Source organism: Lepus europaeus, chromosome 18 (genome assembly GCF_033115175.1).
Source record: "Lepus europaeus isolate LE1 chromosome 18, mLepTim1.pri, whole genome shotgun sequence".
NCBI classification, from domain to species: Eukaryota; Metazoa; Chordata; class Mammalia; order Lagomorpha; family Leporidae; genus Lepus; species Lepus europaeus.
This window is the reverse complement of record NC_084844.1, coordinates 53997928-54017218: the sequence shown is the minus strand read 5'-3', so window position 1 is coordinate 54017218 and position 19291 is coordinate 53997928. Positions and strand designations below refer to the sequence as shown.

General features: G+C 46.6%; 1 protein-coding gene across 1 annotated transcript in view; it reads left to right on the top strand.

Moving 5' to 3' along the window:
- Window positions 1-19291, top strand: part of MYH13 (myosin heavy chain 13) — a 46126-nt gene that overhangs the window by 10808 nt on the left and 16027 nt on the right. Inside the window, exons 11-24 of the mRNA XM_062175119.1 lie at window positions 2584-2702; window positions 3391-3540; window positions 3653-3823; window positions 4631-4940; window positions 7077-7150; window positions 7244-7331; window positions 10010-10127; window positions 10856-10979; window positions 12663-12799; window positions 14242-14497; window positions 16469-16711; window positions 17195-17371; window positions 18260-18405; window positions 18511-18601. Coding sequence (XP_062031103.1) covers window positions 2584-2702; window positions 3391-3540; window positions 3653-3823; window positions 4631-4940; window positions 7077-7150; window positions 7244-7331; window positions 10010-10127; window positions 10856-10979; window positions 12663-12799; window positions 14242-14497; window positions 16469-16711; window positions 17195-17371; window positions 18260-18405; window positions 18511-18601 — 2204 coding nt within the window. The remainder of the gene's footprint in view (window positions 1-2583; window positions 2703-3390; window positions 3541-3652; window positions 3824-4630; window positions 4941-7076; window positions 7151-7243; window positions 7332-10009; window positions 10128-10855; window positions 10980-12662; window positions 12800-14241; window positions 14498-16468; window positions 16712-17194; window positions 17372-18259; window positions 18406-18510; window positions 18602-19291) is intronic.

Genomic DNA, 19291 nt, shown 5'->3' with positions numbered 1-19291 from the left:
CATCATTTGAGCCAAAAAATGAGACCTTTAATAAAGTGGGCGCCGAGTTTTCCTCCTACCTTCACTTCCCCCAGATGTCTGTTGAACTTGACACTGAAACAAGGACTAGTGAACAAATCTTCCTCCCCATAACTTTGACCTGGTTGACCCCACCATCACCCTCATCCCTAAGAGGTCTGGAACTAGGACAGAGGGAAAAGGCAGGGCTGAACAGTGAGTAACAGAACCCATATCCCCATCTCCCCACCCCCATTATGTCCCCACCCATCTGAACTCTTAACTCTCACAATGCACCTTGCAAGTTCTGTGAACAAAGGGCTGGCAACATGAGTCATCCCTATTTATTCTACGTTTAGATTATACCCCTTTTTATCAATTTAAAGCCTATTGATTAGTAACCTCTTTGTGAAGGATGGTATCCCTTCCTATTCACAGATTCACCTGCACTCAAGTGGAGGAGATTATATAAGACTTGCCCACCAGATACATGCAAATCTTTGGGCCAGTTTCAAATCCTGCTCATGACAGTGATACATACTAACTAACAGGAGAGAAACTCAAGTATCCAGAGCAGGAATCATTTCTGACTGGGACAGCCAGGGAAGACTTCCTAGCAGAAGGGGCATTGACTTGGACTTGAAGGATAGTAGGATTCTGAAAGATGCCAAGGAGAAGGTGGTCTTGACAGAAGATACGTCATGAGTGAGGGAAAGAGGAAGGAATATGATGGGGACTGAGGAGCAGAGAGAAGCACATCTTGACTATGGAACAGGATAGATGTAGTGGACTTGCAAGAGATGAGAATTTAAAAGTTATTATTTTGACATCCACTTGGAAAGGTCTTGAGTGCTAGAGTAAATGGTTAAGAATGTATTTGGTAGATCACAAAAGCCACTGGTGCTCCAAGTAGCAAGGGAAGTACGTGTGACCACCTGAAATTTCTCTGTCATCAGTCAGCCTCGCCAAGAGCAAGGAACTCTTGGAAACAAGTTCCAGGCTCCTCAGCAAGGGTGGGCTGTCTTGCTTGTGTCACAGAGGAGTCTCAGGCCCTCTTCCAGTCCTACCAGCCTTGTGTTCGGTGTTTTGGGACTTAGAAAGAGCTCAGTAAAGGGGAAGTGGAGGACTGTAGTAGGGGTCTGATGATGATTTCAATCTGAGTGAACGTTTGCTGGGAGTTCCCTGTGCACTGGGCATGCTGTGACAACCCTACAACACGGGTACTGTGACTGCCTTCCATTTCACATCTGACAACATTGGGGAACCGAAAACCAAAAGCACAAGTCTGAACCCAAGCAGTTTGAAACTAGAGAGCTCTTTGCCACTATACTAGTCCACACTGTTGGTAACCATGGAAAGGCCAGCTGTTTTTAGGGTAAAATGAATAAGCATATCATGGAGAGAGAGAGAAAGGGATGTATCACGCCACGCTTTTTAAGATTAAGTAAATAGAAAAATAATCATACCATCTACCTAAATGGGCAAAGTAGGAAGGAGATAGTTTGAGCAAAGAGTTAAACATGAATTTGGCCTCTAATTAAGTACTTAACAAATACTGATCTGGATTTTTTTTTTAAACTTGTTTCCCCAGCCAGCAACAAGGGGAATGTACTGACCAAGACTGAGTTGTCCCTGGGTAGCAGTACTTCTCTACATGCTCAGTGTGCTCAATGAAGACATCCAGGTCCATTCCAAAGTCCATGAATGGCCATGGAACCACATGAAACCATATTCAGTCATTCCTCAATATCCACAGGGAATTGGTTTCAAGATCCCACCCCCCCCCCCAACACAACCACCAAAAACTTGTGGATGCTCAGGTCCCTTACATAAAATGGCTTAGTATTTGCATAGAACCTACACACATCCTCCTTAATACTTTAAATATCTCTTGGGTTTTTTAAAAAAATAATACTTAATACAGTGTATGTGCTATGTAAATAGTTGTGACACTGTGTTGTTCAGGGAATAGTGACAAGGGAAAACATGTCTGTACATGTTCAGTACAGATGCAATTTTTCCCTCAAATATTTTTGATCTGGGTTGGTTGAATCCATGGATACAGAGAGTTGACTGCAGACCATGAAGAACATGAAATTTCTACACTCACTTGATTTTCACCAGCTCCAAACTCTTGAAGGCAGGGTCAAAGTTTTGTACATCTCTCTCAACTATTAGTATGACATTTTTGCATAAATTAAGAAAATGCCTGTGTATATATATATATATTCAACTATCCAGATGGTGCCTCTTTTACTTGTATATTATTCTGATGGTATTATCAGATTCTAAAAATTACTATGCAATTAATACCTTTTTATGAAATTGAAATATAGATAGTTTAAGGATTGACAAAGAAACATCATTTTCTTAAAGTTGTATCTAGGAGGAAAATAGAAAATCCTTAAGATTTCAGGCCCCTGAGCTATGGAATTAAAGCTTCATGAGAAGGTCCTAGGTCTCGTACAATAGGAGAACATAAATGTCTAAAAGGATTTTGGAGAACATTCCTGGGAGGAGCTGGGCCAGACTGGACACTTCAGCAGCTGTTGTTTGTGCACGACACCATTTCTCCTCTTCCTCCAGTGGCTGACAAAGCCGGATACCTGATGGGTCTGAATTCTGCAGAAATGCTGAAAGGTCTGTGCTGTCCAAGGGTGAAGGTGGGCAATGAATATGTCACCAAAGGACAAAATGTCCAGCAGGTAACCAAGATGCTCTGGATCCCATTGACTGGGGGTTTTCATCGTTTAATCACCATCCTCAAACCCTTTGAGCTGCGGCTTTCAGAAATACATATGATATTGGCTCTGGTTTGGAGGTATAATTTATTCTTAGGCCCCCTAGGGCAACTCAAGGAACACAAATCAAGGAGTACCCAGTGAATGCCTTGAGAGTCTAGGCCAGAAAATCAAGAGTCCATGGGAGCTCCTCAACTGGTGCTCCATGAGCTGCCAAATCCCTCCTCTGCTATGTCCCTGCTGGGCAGACAAGCTATCTCCACCTCTCCTGCCCATGGCCACCCCACAGTTCCTGAATTTACATGTCTGTGTTTCCTGAGACCTGTGTCTTTTGATCCTAGTTCCAAAATCTCATGAGAGAAACTTGGATTAACACAATGTGGATTGAGTGTCTGATCAAGTCTGGGCAGGGGCTGGAGCCATGTGTTATATAATCTTGCAAGTTACAAAACTATCTTTGTAAATCCAAAGGGTACACATCATGAGTTGGGCAAAGACCTCAAAGCATTTTTAATATTAGGTTGAACTACGTGAAAATGCCAGTATTCAATTTCTTTAGACCCTTAAGACATCACTTTTTATATGTTTCAAATTCTATGTTTTCAACATAAAAATATTAGTTTGAGGGTTAAGGGAATGATCCTTCTTCAAGGTGACCAACTCAGTGGGCGCTCTGGCCAAAGCCGTCTACGAGAAGATGTTCCTGTGGATGGTCACCCGCATCAACCAGCAGCTGGACACCAAGCAGCCCAGGCAGTACTTCATCGGGGTCTTGGACATTGCAGGCTTTGAGATCTTTGATGTAAGTTGTTTGGGTAAATGGCCAAGAAGGAGCCTCCTACTTAGTTCTGTTTTGATAAATTCCCAATAGGGTTTTCCAAACTCATGCAAACTCTGGTATTTGAAACACTCAGTTCAACAGCCTAGAGCAGCTATGCATCAACTTCACCAATGAGAAACTGCAACAGTTTTTCAACCACCACATGTTCGTGCTGGAGCAGGAGGAGTACAAGAAGGAAGGCATCGAGTGGGAGTTCATTGACTTCGGGATGGACCTGGCTGCCTGCATTGAGCTCATTGAGAAGGTAGGGAACTCCTGTTCCCCAGGGACAGCTCTTTCTTGGTTAGGACTCTTGCTTTGTTGCTCTGTCTTGTCTCTGCTGATAGAATGGTACCATTAACCCCATCCCTCCATGCTGGAAGCCTGCAGATACCTGAATCCCCTTGTGCAGAGAGGGTAAGCCTGTGCAAAGCACCAGAAGCTGTATAATCTGTTCTGACATCTACTGAAACACATGGTTGGATAATATCAAAGGCTTACTTATTCCCAAGAATGTAATTGGAATTCCAACAAGGACTGTGACCTCTCTTACCTATTTGATTTTGCCCAAAATCCCAAGGAGGAGAGACCATGAATCAGTAGGGGTTCTTGGCAAGATGTTACTATGAAAGCAAGAATTGATATCAACTTTTTAAAAACAGAATCCTATCACATTTTAAGAACTGATCATGTTGGAATAAGTATACTCATATCTTTCTATAGTAGCAATGAGAAATCCAGAATTTTTTTAAATAGGACTTACATTACTTTATGGCTGTACTATATATAACTTGACCTTTAAAAAATATATTTCTAAAAGTGAGCTATGTTTATATACATGTAATTGGATCTTATACTCTTTTGCTCAACAAATGTTAATTAAGCCATACTCTATGACTAGCATTGTTATGTCTTCACACCAAAGAGACCAGGAGCCAGGGCTTATAGTCTAGTGTTTTGGTGCCAAAGTGATAATACCAAAGAAATTCTCTTTGATTTCTCCAGACCATGGAGCTGTTGGTATGTACTATTAATCAATGCAGATGCATAGTCTCCATTATCCTCCTTCTAGCCTATGGGCATCTTCTCCATCCTGGAAGAGGAGTGCATGTTCCCCAAGGCCACAGACACTTCCTTCAAGAACAAGCTGTATGACCAGCACCTAGGCAAGTCCAACAATTTCCAGAAGCCCAAGCCTGCCAAAGGCAAGGCCGAGGCCCACTTCTCGCTGGTGCACTACGCAGGCACCGTGGACTACAACATCGCCGGCTGGCTGGACAAGAACAAGGACCCCCTGAATGAGACCGTGGTCGGACTCTATCAGAAGTCTTCACTGAAGCTGCTGTCCTTCCTTTTTTCCAACTACGCTGGAGCAGAAGCAGGTGAAGTTCTATGTTTTACTTCTCTTGTGGAAAGCTGTCTGCAATTACTCACATCCCAAAGCAGCCCATGAAGAGCCAGTAGTCAGATATAGAATTTGATAAGCTTGATCATGATTTATCCGTCTGTCTCTGATATCCATGTTTCTTTGTCCTCCTCCTCTTCCTTTAGAGACTGAGTTCTATGGAGGTAAACAGGACTCCCGGCTGGACAAGATAGCCAATAGTGCATTACTCAGTAGTCTTCCATGGAGATATAATTGACATGTGATAAAATTCACCCTTAAAAATGCAACGGTTTTAGTGTATTCACAGCATTGCACAATCATATCTATCCAGTTTGAGAACATTCGCTTGATACTGTAGCCCATGGGTAGTCACCCCTGACTACCCTAAGCAACCACTAATCTACTTCTGCCTCCATGGATTTGCCTATTCTGTACATTTCCTATAAATCAAATTATACACTGTGTGGTTTGTTGTGTCTGCTTTCTGTCACTCAGATCAAGATTTTCAAGGTTTGTCCAGGTCATAACATACACCAGGACTTCATTTCTTTCTCTAGGCAAATAATACTCCATGGTAGGAATGTACCAAATTTTTCTCCAACTCTCCACCAGTAGATGGACATTTGGATTGCCTCAGTTTTTTGTGGATAATGTTCTATGAACATTTGTGTAGAAACTCCCACGTGGACATATGTGATCACCTCTCTTGGGTATATACCTAAGAGTTGAATTACTGGCTATGCTTCAGTCTTTGAAGAACCACTGAATTCTTTTCCAAAGTAGCTCCCCATGCCAGCCAAAAGTTTAATAAAAGTAATTTTTTGAAGTTATCAACATATGTATTTATTTATAGTTTTTTTCTATAGTAGCCAAAACAGTTTAAAATTTTTGGATTACTTTAAATGTATACATTTAATGAATTAATGCTTCTAATTTGAAAAAACCATGCAACATAAGAATCAATAGATAATTGGATTTTTAAAAAAATTAATGTCTAGTGGACTCTGAGTAGAGAAATGTAGTATGTAGGCACACAGGTAAACTAGAATGGGGAACATCATTTTCTAAGCATTTGATCAGGGTATCACTATAGCAGTACTGCGTAACTTCATGTATAGGCAACACCAAGACCTTCACATAGGACCATGTGTGGCAGTAAAGCTGGAAAAGTGCCCAAATGTGCATTTCTCCAAGATTGTGGCTACAGAGATGGTGAGCTAAGAAGAGTGTAGGGGGAAGGGAGACATAACATTTTTCCCCAAGGCTGAATCTTGGTGAAGGATCTGAGGCTAGATCTGAAACAGAGCCATTCAGAAAAAGTAGACTGTCACTGACTCCAAATTCAGATGGAAAACAAAGTGGTCTGTTTTAGAAAAGAAAAAAAAAAGTTGATTTGTAGAATATTCTTAAAATATCAATTTTTTTTCATTAAAAGATAAATAGGGATTCGGGGCCAGCACTGTGGTGCAGTAGATTAATCCTCTGCCTGTGGTCCCGGCATTCCATATGGGCGCCAGTTCTAGTCCCGGAGGCTCATCTTCCAATCCAGCTCTCTGCTATGGCCTGGGAAAGCAGTAAAAGATGGCCCACCTCCTTGGGCCCCTGCACCCACGTGGGAGACCCGGAAGAAACTCCTGGCTCCTGGCTTTGGATTGGCGTAGCTCCAGCCATTGCAGCCATTTGGGGAGTGAACCAGCAGAAGGAAAACCTTTCTCTCTGTCTCTCCCTCTCACTGTCTATGATTCTACTTCTCAAATAAATAAATAAAATCTTAAAAAAAAAATAAATAAGGATTCAATGATAAAAGGAGCTTAGCTCTTGAAAGAAACCACAAGCTTGGGAGGAATGTCTCAGTGTTGCCAGTGGCTCAGTTGGGTTTTCTGTCTGATTTCCAAAGGGATGGACTCTCCTTCCATCCTGAGTCTAAGTTACACTCCCAGGCAAATGCCACCCATGTCTCACTCCAAATCCAGGTAGTCGGGAGGCACATTAAAAACAAATAAAACTTCCGTTCTGTATGTCAAAAGGAAGCTGAAATTCCCATTTGAGATTTTAGACTAAGAAGTAGCTTAGCAAGCCCACACCCGAGTCCCCTGAGGTACCACTGACACACCCTTCTGTGTCTCTCCAGGTGACTCTGGGGGCAGCAAGAAGGGCGGGAAGAAGAAGGGCTCCTCGTTCCAGACCGTGTCAGCCGTGTTCAGGGTTCGTATTGGGCAGCTCCACGTTCAGCTGTCTTTCTGCCCAGTGGTGTGGCATTTCCTCAAATGAATGTGCCTTTTTCGGTTTTTGTCTCAGGAAAATTTAAACAAACTAATGACCAACCTGAGGAGCACTCACCCCCACTTTGTCCGATGTCTGATTCCCAATGAGACCAAGACTCCAGGTGAGTCACCCTCAACCAGAAGAGGACCCCCTGAAGTGTGTGCAAGATACTCTCACTCTCTCTCTCTTCTCTCTCTCTCTCTCTCCACTCTGTCTTCTCTCTCTCTCCTCTCTCTCTCTCTCTCTCTCTCTCTCTGTCCCTGTGTGTGTGTGGAAAGGATTCTAATCTTTACCACTCCTCAAAATGCTCTTCGACCATGGTGAAGCCATCAGATCAGGAGAGACAGCTGGCTGCCATTGAAAAGACAGTTCCCAAGAGAAAACAACACACCAGGCAAGGCCACAATGGGGAAGCACAGGGGCTGGGTTAGGAGTCAAGGGGAGATCACAGGTGAGAGTCTATATTGCAGTTTTCAAGGAAGCCGATGGGAGAGGCAGGGCAAGCAGTTAAGCAGGCTTAGGATTGGCTTCAAGGGGTAGGAACTGTCCCAAGTTATCTGGTACCTGTCCCAGGTGATGTTGGCCCCGGGTATAGGAGCCCAGGGAGAGCCTGACACAGGTGTTGTTGTGGAGTAAAGACCTTGGCTCTGGTGGTTTACCTGTGAAAGGTGCCCTTGCAGGTCATGTGCTGTCACTAGGAATTGACTAGCCCTAGAAGGAGCAATCTAACGCAAATCATCAAGACCCCAAGATTGAAGAGGGGGTGATGGGGAAGAAGACATCCTTAGTGGCTGTGATGTGAGAGGGACATGGCATAGCTCAAGGAACTCATTAGAAGTTCAGAGTGTCGGTCCACAAACAACTATAGTATCTGTTGGGCTCTTTCCACAGTGCCAGGGGCTATTTAAACCTCTTCCCCATCTTAACTCACTCGATCCTCCCAACCATATGAATAAAATAATAAAATAAATTTTAAATTAAAAATATGAAATGAAATCAAGGCATAGAAAGTCCAATTTCACACAGCTGGTAAAGAGCACAGCAGGGATTTGAGCCACTCAGAGTCGTCATCAGCTGAGAAATAACTGGAGATGATTTCACTGCCGCTCAGCAGTTCACTGAATTTCTGATACAGCCTCTCTTTGGTCTTGTCCGCTTTTTCTCTAGGGAATCACTGAACCAACAGAACTTTCAGGAATGATATACTCTACATCTGCACTGTCCAATATGGTAGCCATTACTTACGTGAAGTGTGGCAAGTGCAGCCAACAACATGAATTTTTAATTTTAACGGACGTACATGCTATTTGCATGTGTGGCTTAAATCTGATGTATCAGACAGCACAGCTCTAGGACAGCCTTGAAAACTATGCAGTGATGTCTCCCCTACAGCGACCAAGGAAGGGTGTGCGCCTTCTGGGAGTCTCCCTTAGGTTCAGTCAAAGGCAACCTTACTGCAGCCCTACCAGCAACTTAGAGTCCACAATGAGAAACCAGCATGAGGTCACAGCTCCTTTCCTGGAACCCCTCACACAGCCCTGAGAAAGAATTTTCCCAGGCCCAGTTTGGTTTGCACCTGATCCAGGCTGGTTACCAAGAGGGGCTCTGGTCCCTCCCCATGGAGAATTGTCCCTGTGCTCCTCTTCTTCTGTCCTAGCTTTAGCTCTCCCCACTGCTTCCTTCAGAAGCAGGTGCTAAACAGCTAGTGAATGACCACCTGCCCTGCATTCAACCCTCTCCATCCCTTACCATAGCACTCCTTTTTATTTTTTATTTATTTATTTATTTTTTGGACAGGCAGAGTGGACAGTGAGAGAGAGAGACAGAGAGAAAGGTCTTCCTTTTTGCCGTTGGTTCACCCTCCAATGGCCGCCGTGGTAGGCGCGCTGCGGCCGGCGCACCGCGCTGATCCGATGGCAGGAGCCAGGTGCTTCTCCTGGTCTCCCATGGGGTGCAGGACCCAAGCACTTGGGCCATCCTCCACTGCACTCCCTGGCCACAGCAGAGAGCTGGCCTGAAAGAGGGGCAACCGGGACAGGATCGGTGCCCCGACCGGGACTAGAACCCGGTGTGCCGGCGCCGCAAGGCGGAGGATTAGCCTACTGAGCCACAGCGCCAGCTAGCACTCCTTTTTAAAGACTTATTTTAGTTATTTGAAAGGCAGTAACAGAGAGATAAAGAGATCTTCCATCTACTGGTACACTTCCCAAATGGCCACAATGGCTGGTGCTAGGCCAGTTGGAAACCAGGAGCCTAGAATTCCATACAGGTCTCCCACATGGGTGGCAGGGGCCCAAGTAGTTGGGCCATTTTCTGCTCCTTTTCTAGGCACATCAGCAGGGAGCTGGATTGGAAGCAGAGTAGCTGAGACTCAAACTGGTGCTCATATGGGATGCCAGCATCATAGGCAGCAGTTTAACCCACTGGGCCACAACGCCAGCCCCAGTTCTCTCTTTATCTACTTTGTCTCCCTCCTCCCACTGAAGGCACAGCCTATAGGTTGTACATCCTTGTCCTTTAGTTGTAGAGCCTGGCTATGGAGTCAAAGGCCATGGACAGGGTACAGATCAGTATTTTGGCTTTTATCCATGTGATTATGGAGTACTAGAGTCTGTTGGGATTATTTCTACTGTGGGACCTATAGGCAAGTTCCAGCCACCCCAACCCCTTCATTTTAGTTCTGGGACTAACTCTTTCCATGCAAGTCTGGGTGTCCTGGAGTGTCTCATGGTACCCCAATCCTTCAAAGACAAAAAATGAATAAGCCATAGATGTGCTTCCAAGACACTCTCTCCCCAGGTGTGATGGACCACTACCTGGTCATGCACCAGCTGCGCTGCAACGGAGTCCTTGAGGGCATCCGGATCTGCAGGAAAGGATTCCCCAGCCGCATCCTGTATGCCGACTTCAAACAGCGGTATGCTCCTGTGTCTTTACAGCTCTCCCCTTGTGAAGGGCACCGTTCGTGTTCCCCAGAGTCACTCCTAAGGAAACGGGTATCTCTGTGAACTTCATCTTTGGGGAGGATGACCCCAGACCCAAAGTGGTTCCACGGTCAGAACCCAGACCTTCTAGCCTGGTTGATACTCTGGATCAAGATGGCTCAACCTCTGCTCATTGACATTTGGGACTAGATAATTCTTTATTGTGTAAGCTCTCCCGGGCATTTTTGGATTTTATCCGCATCCCTGGCCTCTACCTGGATATGCCACTAGGAAACCACACCCCCTGCCCCCAAGAGGTGTTCATCCAACATGACCCACTGCTCTCCCCCAACTCTCTCCTCCCAGCCATCTGGGCCCACAAGTCCCTGTCCGGGGTGGAGGAGGGGAGATGAGCCTCCAGAGGCAGGAGAACCTATGTCTGCAGGTCACAGTTGATTTCAAGGCTTTTTTAGGTTTAGAAAGCAATCGTTTCCTCTAAAAGCAGAATTTCAGCTGTGAGTATCCTTCCTCCACGCTTCGCTTCCTCCTGCTGTAGCTCCCTTGCTGGCATCAACCCCAAGACATGACCTCCCCCAGACCTGCCGTACAATATTCTAAGACTGGAGCAAGCCTAGAAGGCAAGATCTAGGGGGCCATGTCTCAGAGATGGGGTCAGTCTGGGGAGCCGAATGCATGCAGGGGATTCCGTCCTCTCTCTCAGGTACCGGATCCTCAATGCCAGTGCCATCCCAGAAGGGCAGTTCATCGACAGCAAAAATGCTTCTGAGAAGCTCCTGAACTCCATTGACGTGGACCGAGAGCAGTACAGGTTTGGCCACACCAAGGTGAGAACACTGAAGGTGGGATTCCCTCGCACACCCACAGCTCTGGCTGCCCATCGGCTGGTCCAGGGAGAGGATCTGTTTCCTCTTCCATTCAGGCTGGTCCAGCAGCCCAGGCAAAGGGGGCTCTGTGTGCTGCTGCAGACACCTCGATCTCCATGCTGGCTGTTAAGTGGCCAGAAGCTCAGATTGGAAGCCCAGGATGAAAGCGTAGGGAAGCTCGGGGTCCTGGAGGGAGCTGGTGGAGGCACATTTCAGGAGGAAGGAGCTGAGGAGGACAGCATGGGCAGAACTCCAGGGCAGGGAGGAATTGAGAGGCAGCTCTCACCAAGAAAGTGCTAACGTTCATCAGACACATGCATACCAGCCCTGAGAGCAGCCTTCTACACCTACCAGGGTGCTTCAAAAAGTTTACAGAAAATGTATTAGGAAATAATGTAGAAATAATATGGAACAAAGAAATAATACAGAAAAAAATCAGCTTCTTTTGTTGCAAAAATTTTGGAAACCCATGCATTAGAGGCGTCTTCAGAAAGTCATAGACAATGTGTATTATGAAATCACTATGTGGAAGGTGTACTTCAGCAAGGACAATATTCACAAATGTGGCTAAATGCTAAAAATTGCCAAATCTTAAAAATATAATTTAAAAAAGAATTAGAAAACAATCTTTAGAGTATAATATGTTGTCCACCTTCATTTAATGAGTAATGGATCATCACTAGTTTCAGTTTTAAAAAGAAATAGAAAATAATTTTTAGAGTGTCCTATTATTTAATGAGTAGTAGATTGTCAATAGTAGTTACAAGTAGTACATGGCTTAATCTAAGTTTCACAATTAAAATCCATAGTTACAACTTAATGTTTGCTGAATGTTTTCTCTATAAGAATATAAAAATCAATAATCTACAATCTAGAGAATTTAAATTTATAATTAAACATGCATACCTGGATTGGTTCTTTAAAAAAGAATAACTATGCATGAATTTCAAAAAGTTTTTGCACTAAAATCAATGTAATCTTTTAATTCCACTTTTTACAGACTTTTAGAAGCACCTTGAGTTTCATTGACTCCTCACAATGACCAGTGAGGTGGGGGTGACCATGACAAAGGTGGTCCTGACCTCATCAGGTTCTTGGGGGCGTGGGGGGAATGGCAGCTTCAGAAGAACAAGGCAAGGGCAATGATCAAGGTCAGATGGATGGTGAATGCCAACAGCCAGCCAGCTTCAAGTGATCGCCTGATTCCAAAGCTCCCCCTCCTACACAGGGGCAGGCTGGGGGTCCCCAGCAGGTTGTAGGTGAGGTGAGCCTGAGGGTGGAACTGGCCCTCCCAGACGGACAGAGAGAGGGGAGGAGGGTACGGCAGATGTACCTTGAACCTCTCCAAATCTGAGTGCAACTGAGCTCCGTGGCTGCTTTCCGGAGTCCTCCCTGTGGGGGTCTGTCTGAACGGATCCATTGGATGGATGGGGCCTGGAACCTACTGTAGAACAGGCCATCTCACTGCCCAGGAGGGGCCCCTGTGCAGACCAGAGACAGAACTGAAGCTGGGAAGCTGGGCTGCTGCCAGCTCCAACCCTGAGTTCTGGGGGTTGAGGGTTGGGATTGGGCAAAAGTAGACGCCCTGGAGGGCCGGGGTGGAATCCTGCTGAGGACATAGCAGGGCTCTCTGTTTTCATGCAGGTGTTTTTCAAAGCGGGGCTCTTGGGACTTTTGGAGGAGATGAGAGACGAGAAGCTGGTGACGCTGATGACACGCACGCAGGCCTTGTGCAGGGGGTACCTGATGCGGGTGGAGTTCAAGAAGATGATGGAGAGGAGGTGATGAAGGCCCTCACCCCTGCCTCGCCCTACATCCGCCACCCTCACCCCTGATTCCTGCCTCCTGCCCTTAGTCTTGGGTTATCCCTTTAAACAGCACTTCCTGAGCCACAATCCAGTGCTGGGTTCTCTGCTTGGCCCTGGGAAACAGAATTAGACCCTGCCACCTGCAAGCTGACACCGGGGTGGGAAGCAGACACATGCATGGTGACTTCGACCCTAAGACAAGTACAATGTTAGCCTTCTGTTCAGGGCCATGGGGGACTGGCAAGAATCAGCCTGCATGCTGGTTGGAGGGTTGGGATAGGCATGGAGGGGTGAGCAGGAGGAAAGAACTTTCTGGAAGAAGCTTGGCATGACCTGAGAAAGATAGCCTTGGAGAGAGCAGGTCACACTGGTGGGGCATGGAGCTGGGGACAGGTATGCATCAAGTTCAGTAGCAGACTGTGTCCTCTGGTTGGTGGGGAGCCATGAAGGGCTTAAGGGGACGAGTGCTGGGGCCAGGTCACTCTGGCAGTTAAGGAGAAGGGTGCACCTGAGAGGACAAGGCGAGAAGACCAGGTGGTGGCAGAGTCCATATGAGAGGTGACGAGGGCCTGAATTTGGACGTAGGTGATGGGCAAGACGAGGGCATAGGTTCGAGGCGTATTTCATCACTCAAGAGGCAACTGCGGCACGGATGACAAGGACGTGATTCAGGAAGAGGGCGAGCTGGGGACATTCTCCTGGTCCCCCACCTGCTGCTGTGTGTTAGTCGGGAAGAACTCCCAGGCATCCAGTTTGTGAAGCATATGGAAGCCAGCATGGATATGAAACCTGTTTTAAAATCTCAAAGAAGGGGCCAGTTTGAGGGGGATAAAACAGTGTTTTCAGGTATCTATGAGCTTTGCGAATATGATGCTATGGAAGGTGCAGGTAGGAGAGAGTAGCAGAGGCACTGGGAGGAAGGCAGAGTGGAAATCGGGCAAACAGGGCAAGAGGGAGGGAGATGAACGAGCACTGGCCTTGGGTTCACACCAGTATTCCAACAGGAAGAGAAATCCATTTGGCAAAACACTAGGACACAGGCCAAGCACAGGCAGAGGCAAGAGCTGATCAACAAGTCGGATGTGGGAGAAATGCCCCCATAAGGCAGGAATGAAAGATGCACATTGCAGGGGCCTCAGGCAGGGCACTTTCTATGGGGTAGGGGAGAGGCAGCCAGGAGAGGGGGGACCCACAGACGGCCCCCGTCTCTCTCTTACCTCTCAACCCTTGCACATGCTATGCCATCTGCCTCTCGATTGCAGGCCTACTCTGGATCCATAGGATCTGCCAAGCTGGGCTGGGCCTCCTTCCCACCTAGGGGAAGGGTGCAGATCCTGGGCCCAGGGTGGCCAGGTGAGGAGGCAGAGACTGCGCTGTGCTGTGGGTTATTAACCTGAGTCATCCCGGCTGCACAGGGACTCCATCTTCTGCATCCAGTACAACATTCGCGCCTTCATGAACGTCAAGCACTGGCCCTGGATGAACCTGTTCTTCAAGATCAAGCCCCTGCTCAAGAGCGCGGAGGCCGAGAAGGAGATGGCCACCATGAAGGAGGACTTTGAGAGGGCCAAGGAGGAACTGGCCAGGTCTGAGGCACGCCGCAAGGAGCTGGAGGAGAAAATGGTCACCCTGCTGCAGGAGAAGAATGACCTCCAGTTGCAGGTCCAGTCCGTAAGTAGCTTCCACCTGAATATGCAAAACGTGGACTCTGGAGGCCTGGAGAGCAGGAACATGGTAGCCCCCCCCCCCCAAGTGTCTACTCAAGAGGCAGTGGTGTCACCCAGTGGTCATATATGGTATTGCAGCACCACCCTGGCAGTGGAAGGACAGGGACCCCCAGCTTGGCCAAAAACCAGGGTGTCCCAGAAAACATACATAAAAGGGGATTTGTCGCTCCCTGATTCCTCTCTCTTCTCCACAGCGTGGGAGAGGCACGTATACGTCATTGTAACAAGAAATTGTCAAGAATGCCCAGGTCTCAAGAAAAATCCAGTCTGTAGAAATCAAACCAAATGGCAAACTTTGATTTAATCATATTTTCCCAAATAAATGGCTAGGAATTACATTCTACTATAGTTTTAATAAATTTGTGACTATTTTAGAATTTACTTCATATGAGTGGAAAAAAATGAATAACCCAATTTAAAGTAGAAAGAGTGGTTTTCACATGTGACTTTCTTTTTTTTAAAATTTATTTATTTGACAGGTAGAGTTACAGAGAGAGAGAGAGACAGAGAGAGAGAGAGAGAGAGACAGAGAGAAAAGTCTTCCTTCCGTTGGTTCACTCCTCAAATGGCTGCTGCGGCCGGCACACTGCGCTGATCCGAAGCCAGGAGCCAGGTGCTTCCTCCTGGTCTCCCATGGGGTGCAGGGCCCAAGCACTTGGGCCATCCTCCACTGCACTCCCAGGCCACAGCAGAGAGCTGGACTGGAAGAGGAGCCACCAGGACTAGAACCCAGTGCCCATATGGGATGCCAGCGCCACAGGTGGAAGATTAACCAAGTGAGCCATGGCGCTGGGCCCCACATGTGACTTTCAACAATATGATTGCGCTCCAAAAATGCTTTAAAGCTAGGCATTTTTTACCAGAGGACTGCACAACACTCTGGCTGTGTAATTGTTTCATCTCACAGAGTTAATGCATTTATAGTTTTCCTTCTTTAATAACCCCCAAAAGTCATTTGCCTTTATGTGCAAAGCATTTTCCACGTTTTTCACTTTTCCGGTCAGAATCACACAGTTTTCAGGACACTTTTCCAGGTAGAGGGGCAAGAGAACTGGGTTTTACAATCAAGTAACTGGGTTCAGATCTCAGATCTTCCACCCGGTAATCGTGTGACCTTGGACATGTTACTTGTCTTCTTGGCCTCAGCTTTCTCATCTGTAAAATGGGCATAGTAACAGTGCTTGCCTTATAGGAATGAACACATGTAAAGCATCTAGCGCACGATCCATGTTCATGGACGTTCCATAAACACAGCACTCACTCTTGCCTGTCTCTTCCCATCTGTTTCTCTGCAACATATGCCTAGTTCTTAAAATACTCATCTATGGGGAGACAGGTCCCACTTTATTTTAAGAACAGAATGAGCTAACTGTGGTCTAAGACGCTTGCTACAAAGCCTTCTGGAAGGGCTTGCATTGTGGCATAGCAGGTAAAGTCACTGCCTGTGACGCTGGCATCCCATACGAGCACTGGTTCAGGTCCCAGCTGCTCCACTTCTGATCCAGCTCTCTGCTAATGGCCTCGGAAAGCAGTAGAAGATGGCCCAAGTGCTTGGACCCCTGCACCCACGTGGGAGACCTGGATGAAGCTCCTGACTTTGGCCTGGCCCAGTGCTGGCTGTTGCGGCCATCTAGGGAGTAAACCAGTGGATGGAAGATCTCTCTCTCTCTCTCCCTCTCTCTCTGTAACTCTGACTTTCTAAATAAGTACATTTTTTAAAGCCTTCTGGAACATGTACTTAATCACAGATTCTTGTGTGCTTTCAGGGATCTGTTCTGTGGAGTGAGGAGTCACGGTACACACATGACCCACCCTGGGCTTATGTCCAGGAGATGGGCTTTTAAGGGACGAGTCCCTTTCCTTCTGGGCCTTTGCATGAGGCTGAGCAGAGTGCCTAACAAGCCGGTTCTTTCAGGAAACGGAAAACCTGATGGACGCTGAGGAGCGATGCGAGGGCCTCATCAAAAGCAAGATCCAACTGGAGGCCAAAGTCAAGGAGCTGAATGAGAGGCTGGAAGAGGAGGAAGAGATGAACTCCGACCTGGTCGCCAAGAAGAGGACGCTGGAAGATAAGTGTTGCTCGCTCAAGAGAGACATTGACGACCTGGAGCTGACCCTGACCAAAGTCGAGAAGGAGAAGCACGCCACAGAGAACAAGGTGGGAGACCCCAGGTCTGCGGGCCCCTCCCCCTTGCTCCCTCTAACCAGGGGGGGCTGGCTGTGGAAGGTGGGAGCCAAAGAGAAGTGCAGGTGCCACCGTGCCCCTCCTTCCCTCCCTGCCTTGTTCCAAATCCCCATCAACATCCTAACAAACAGATATCCACGTGTGTATCCTATGGGTATACAGACTGATGAATTCACCTTCGGAGGCAGTGTGTTAGCTAACTTGACCATGTTCTTCCTTGTACGTTATAATGTATTCTGCCAAGGAATAATCCTAATGGGAGAAGGTAAGGCACTTTGAGAGACTGGGGAGGAAGATAAAGAACGGAGAAGCTGCCCAAGCCGGAATATAAAGAATTAACCAATAAAGAAATGGGGGGAGGGAGGGGAGAAAGCACAACCTTTGTTGTTGGAAGCCTCTGGATTCTTTGTTGTGATACCCATCATTTAATATCAACATTTGTTGCTACTCTCCTAGGTAAAGAATCTTTCTGAAGAGATGACCGCTCTGGAAGAAAACATTTCCAAGTTGACCAAAGAAAAGAAGTCTCTGCAGGAAGCCCACCAGCAAACACTGGATGACCTTCAGGTGGAAGAAGACAAAGTGAACGGCCTCATCAAGATCAATGCCAAGCTCGAGCAGCAAACCGATGACGTAAGGACACTTTCCCGCTACCCATTAGCACCTGCTCCTGGGGCAAGGGCAGGCAGGTGGGGTTAAATAGAACTCAGGGCCTGTGAGGTCAGAACCCTTGAGGGCAGGCTTGAGCGAGTCTGGGATTCTGAGCAAGCGGCTTACTCTTGCAGAACCCTCACTTCTACTTTGTGCGATGGGAATTCGGATAAACCCAGGAGCTTTCCATGGGAAGCTCAGCATGTAGAAGTCAGTAAAGCATTAGCTGCTGTTATCGTCAGCGTTATCAGCACCTGCTTTTGCGTCCTTCGCACATCAGGATCTCCAATCCTATCCTAATTTTTTAAAAAAACTAAGTGTCTTTTATGACCAGCAAAATGAATCTTTTCCCCTATCATATTACATTATTGTTCTTGCTGTAAGAGCAGGGTTTCACGTTCTCTGGCTTGATTCACTAGTGTGGCTAGAACTTTTCCAGATCTCTGTGATTTCCCTGAAGGGGCCTCAGTGTGTGTGTGCTACTCCTCTGCACCCTCCGTTCCCTGAGCCCACGCACAAATTCCTTGCCTGAATCTCTCTGAGGCTGCAAAGTGGACACTGGGGAGGAGAGAGGGCATGCAACCTAGACCTTCATAGTGCCCTCTGTGGACGCCCCTACTTGTTCCTGTCCGTGGCAAGGGCAGGCGTCTGTGGGTACCATGTACTCCTGCAGCAACAGGTGCCTGGGGCAGGCCAGGTGGGCAGGAGGAAAGAGAAGGGAGGCAGGGGGAAGATTCACTTCCTCCACCACCAGAGGCTTGCAGTCAGGACTGCCAGGAAGCCACAGCCCGTGAGTGCACCAGCATTGGAGACAGATGGCAGGCTCATGTTCCCAGAAGGGCCTCAACCTTTCCACCTGTGTCTTCCCAGCTTGAGGGCTCCTTAGAGCAAGAGAAGAAGCTGCGAGCAGACCTGGAGAGAGTGAAGAGGAAGCTGGAAGGAGACCTGAAAATGTCCCAGGAATCCATCATGGATCTGGAAAATGACAAGCAGCAAGTGGAGGAGAAACTGAAGAAGTAGATATTTCTTGTGTTCCACTTCTGTGTTTGAGCCCAAAAACCAACTTTCCCCTCTTCAAAAGCTTCTATCTCATGTCCCTTTTAAAACAAATCTATTTGCAGGAAGGAGTTCGAAATCAGTCAGTTACAAACCAAGATTGACAATGAACAGGTTCAAAGTTTGCAGTTGCAAAAGAAGATCAAGGAACTACAGGTAAAGGCCAAGGTCTTCCCAATCAGGTCAATCCCATTGCAAGGGCCGCAGCTTGCTCTTGTCTCCTTTGTTTCTTGGGCTGTTGCTTTTCCCCTCCCATTTCTTGAAAGTGATAGTTCAATTCATTCAAGACATGAAATGTGAATATTTTACTACTACACTTCAGCACCTATTCCTTGTAGAAATGCAGGCAGGTGGAGTTAAGCAGAACGCAGGACTTGAGAGTTCAGATTCCAGAGTAAGGATCCGTGAGTGTAGACCTTAGCTTCACTCCTGGAATTAGCATTTTAATTTTCTAAGTAACACATAAACATATTCAACAAAATGTTACCAAAAAGGCTAAGTATTGTGAAGCCCTGTTTTCCCAGAAGTAACCAACAACGTCAGCTGGGTGTGCAGCTCTCTCAATCTTTTGCTTGTGCGTTTATATACACAGTCAAAATCAAAGGACACATATAGAAATGTGAGGGTAATTCAAAACAGTCATGGAAAATGGAAGCAAAATATAAGTTTATCCTGGCACAAAAAATTTTGGGATCCATGCACATGCAGGATCTTTAAAAGGTTCATAGAAACGGTGTATTATGAAACCAACCACTTATGAATTTCAAAAAGTTTGAGTGTAAATAAACATCCTTTATGGAACTATTTCTTTCTTGATTTTTATTGGAAAGGCAGAGAGAGAGAAAG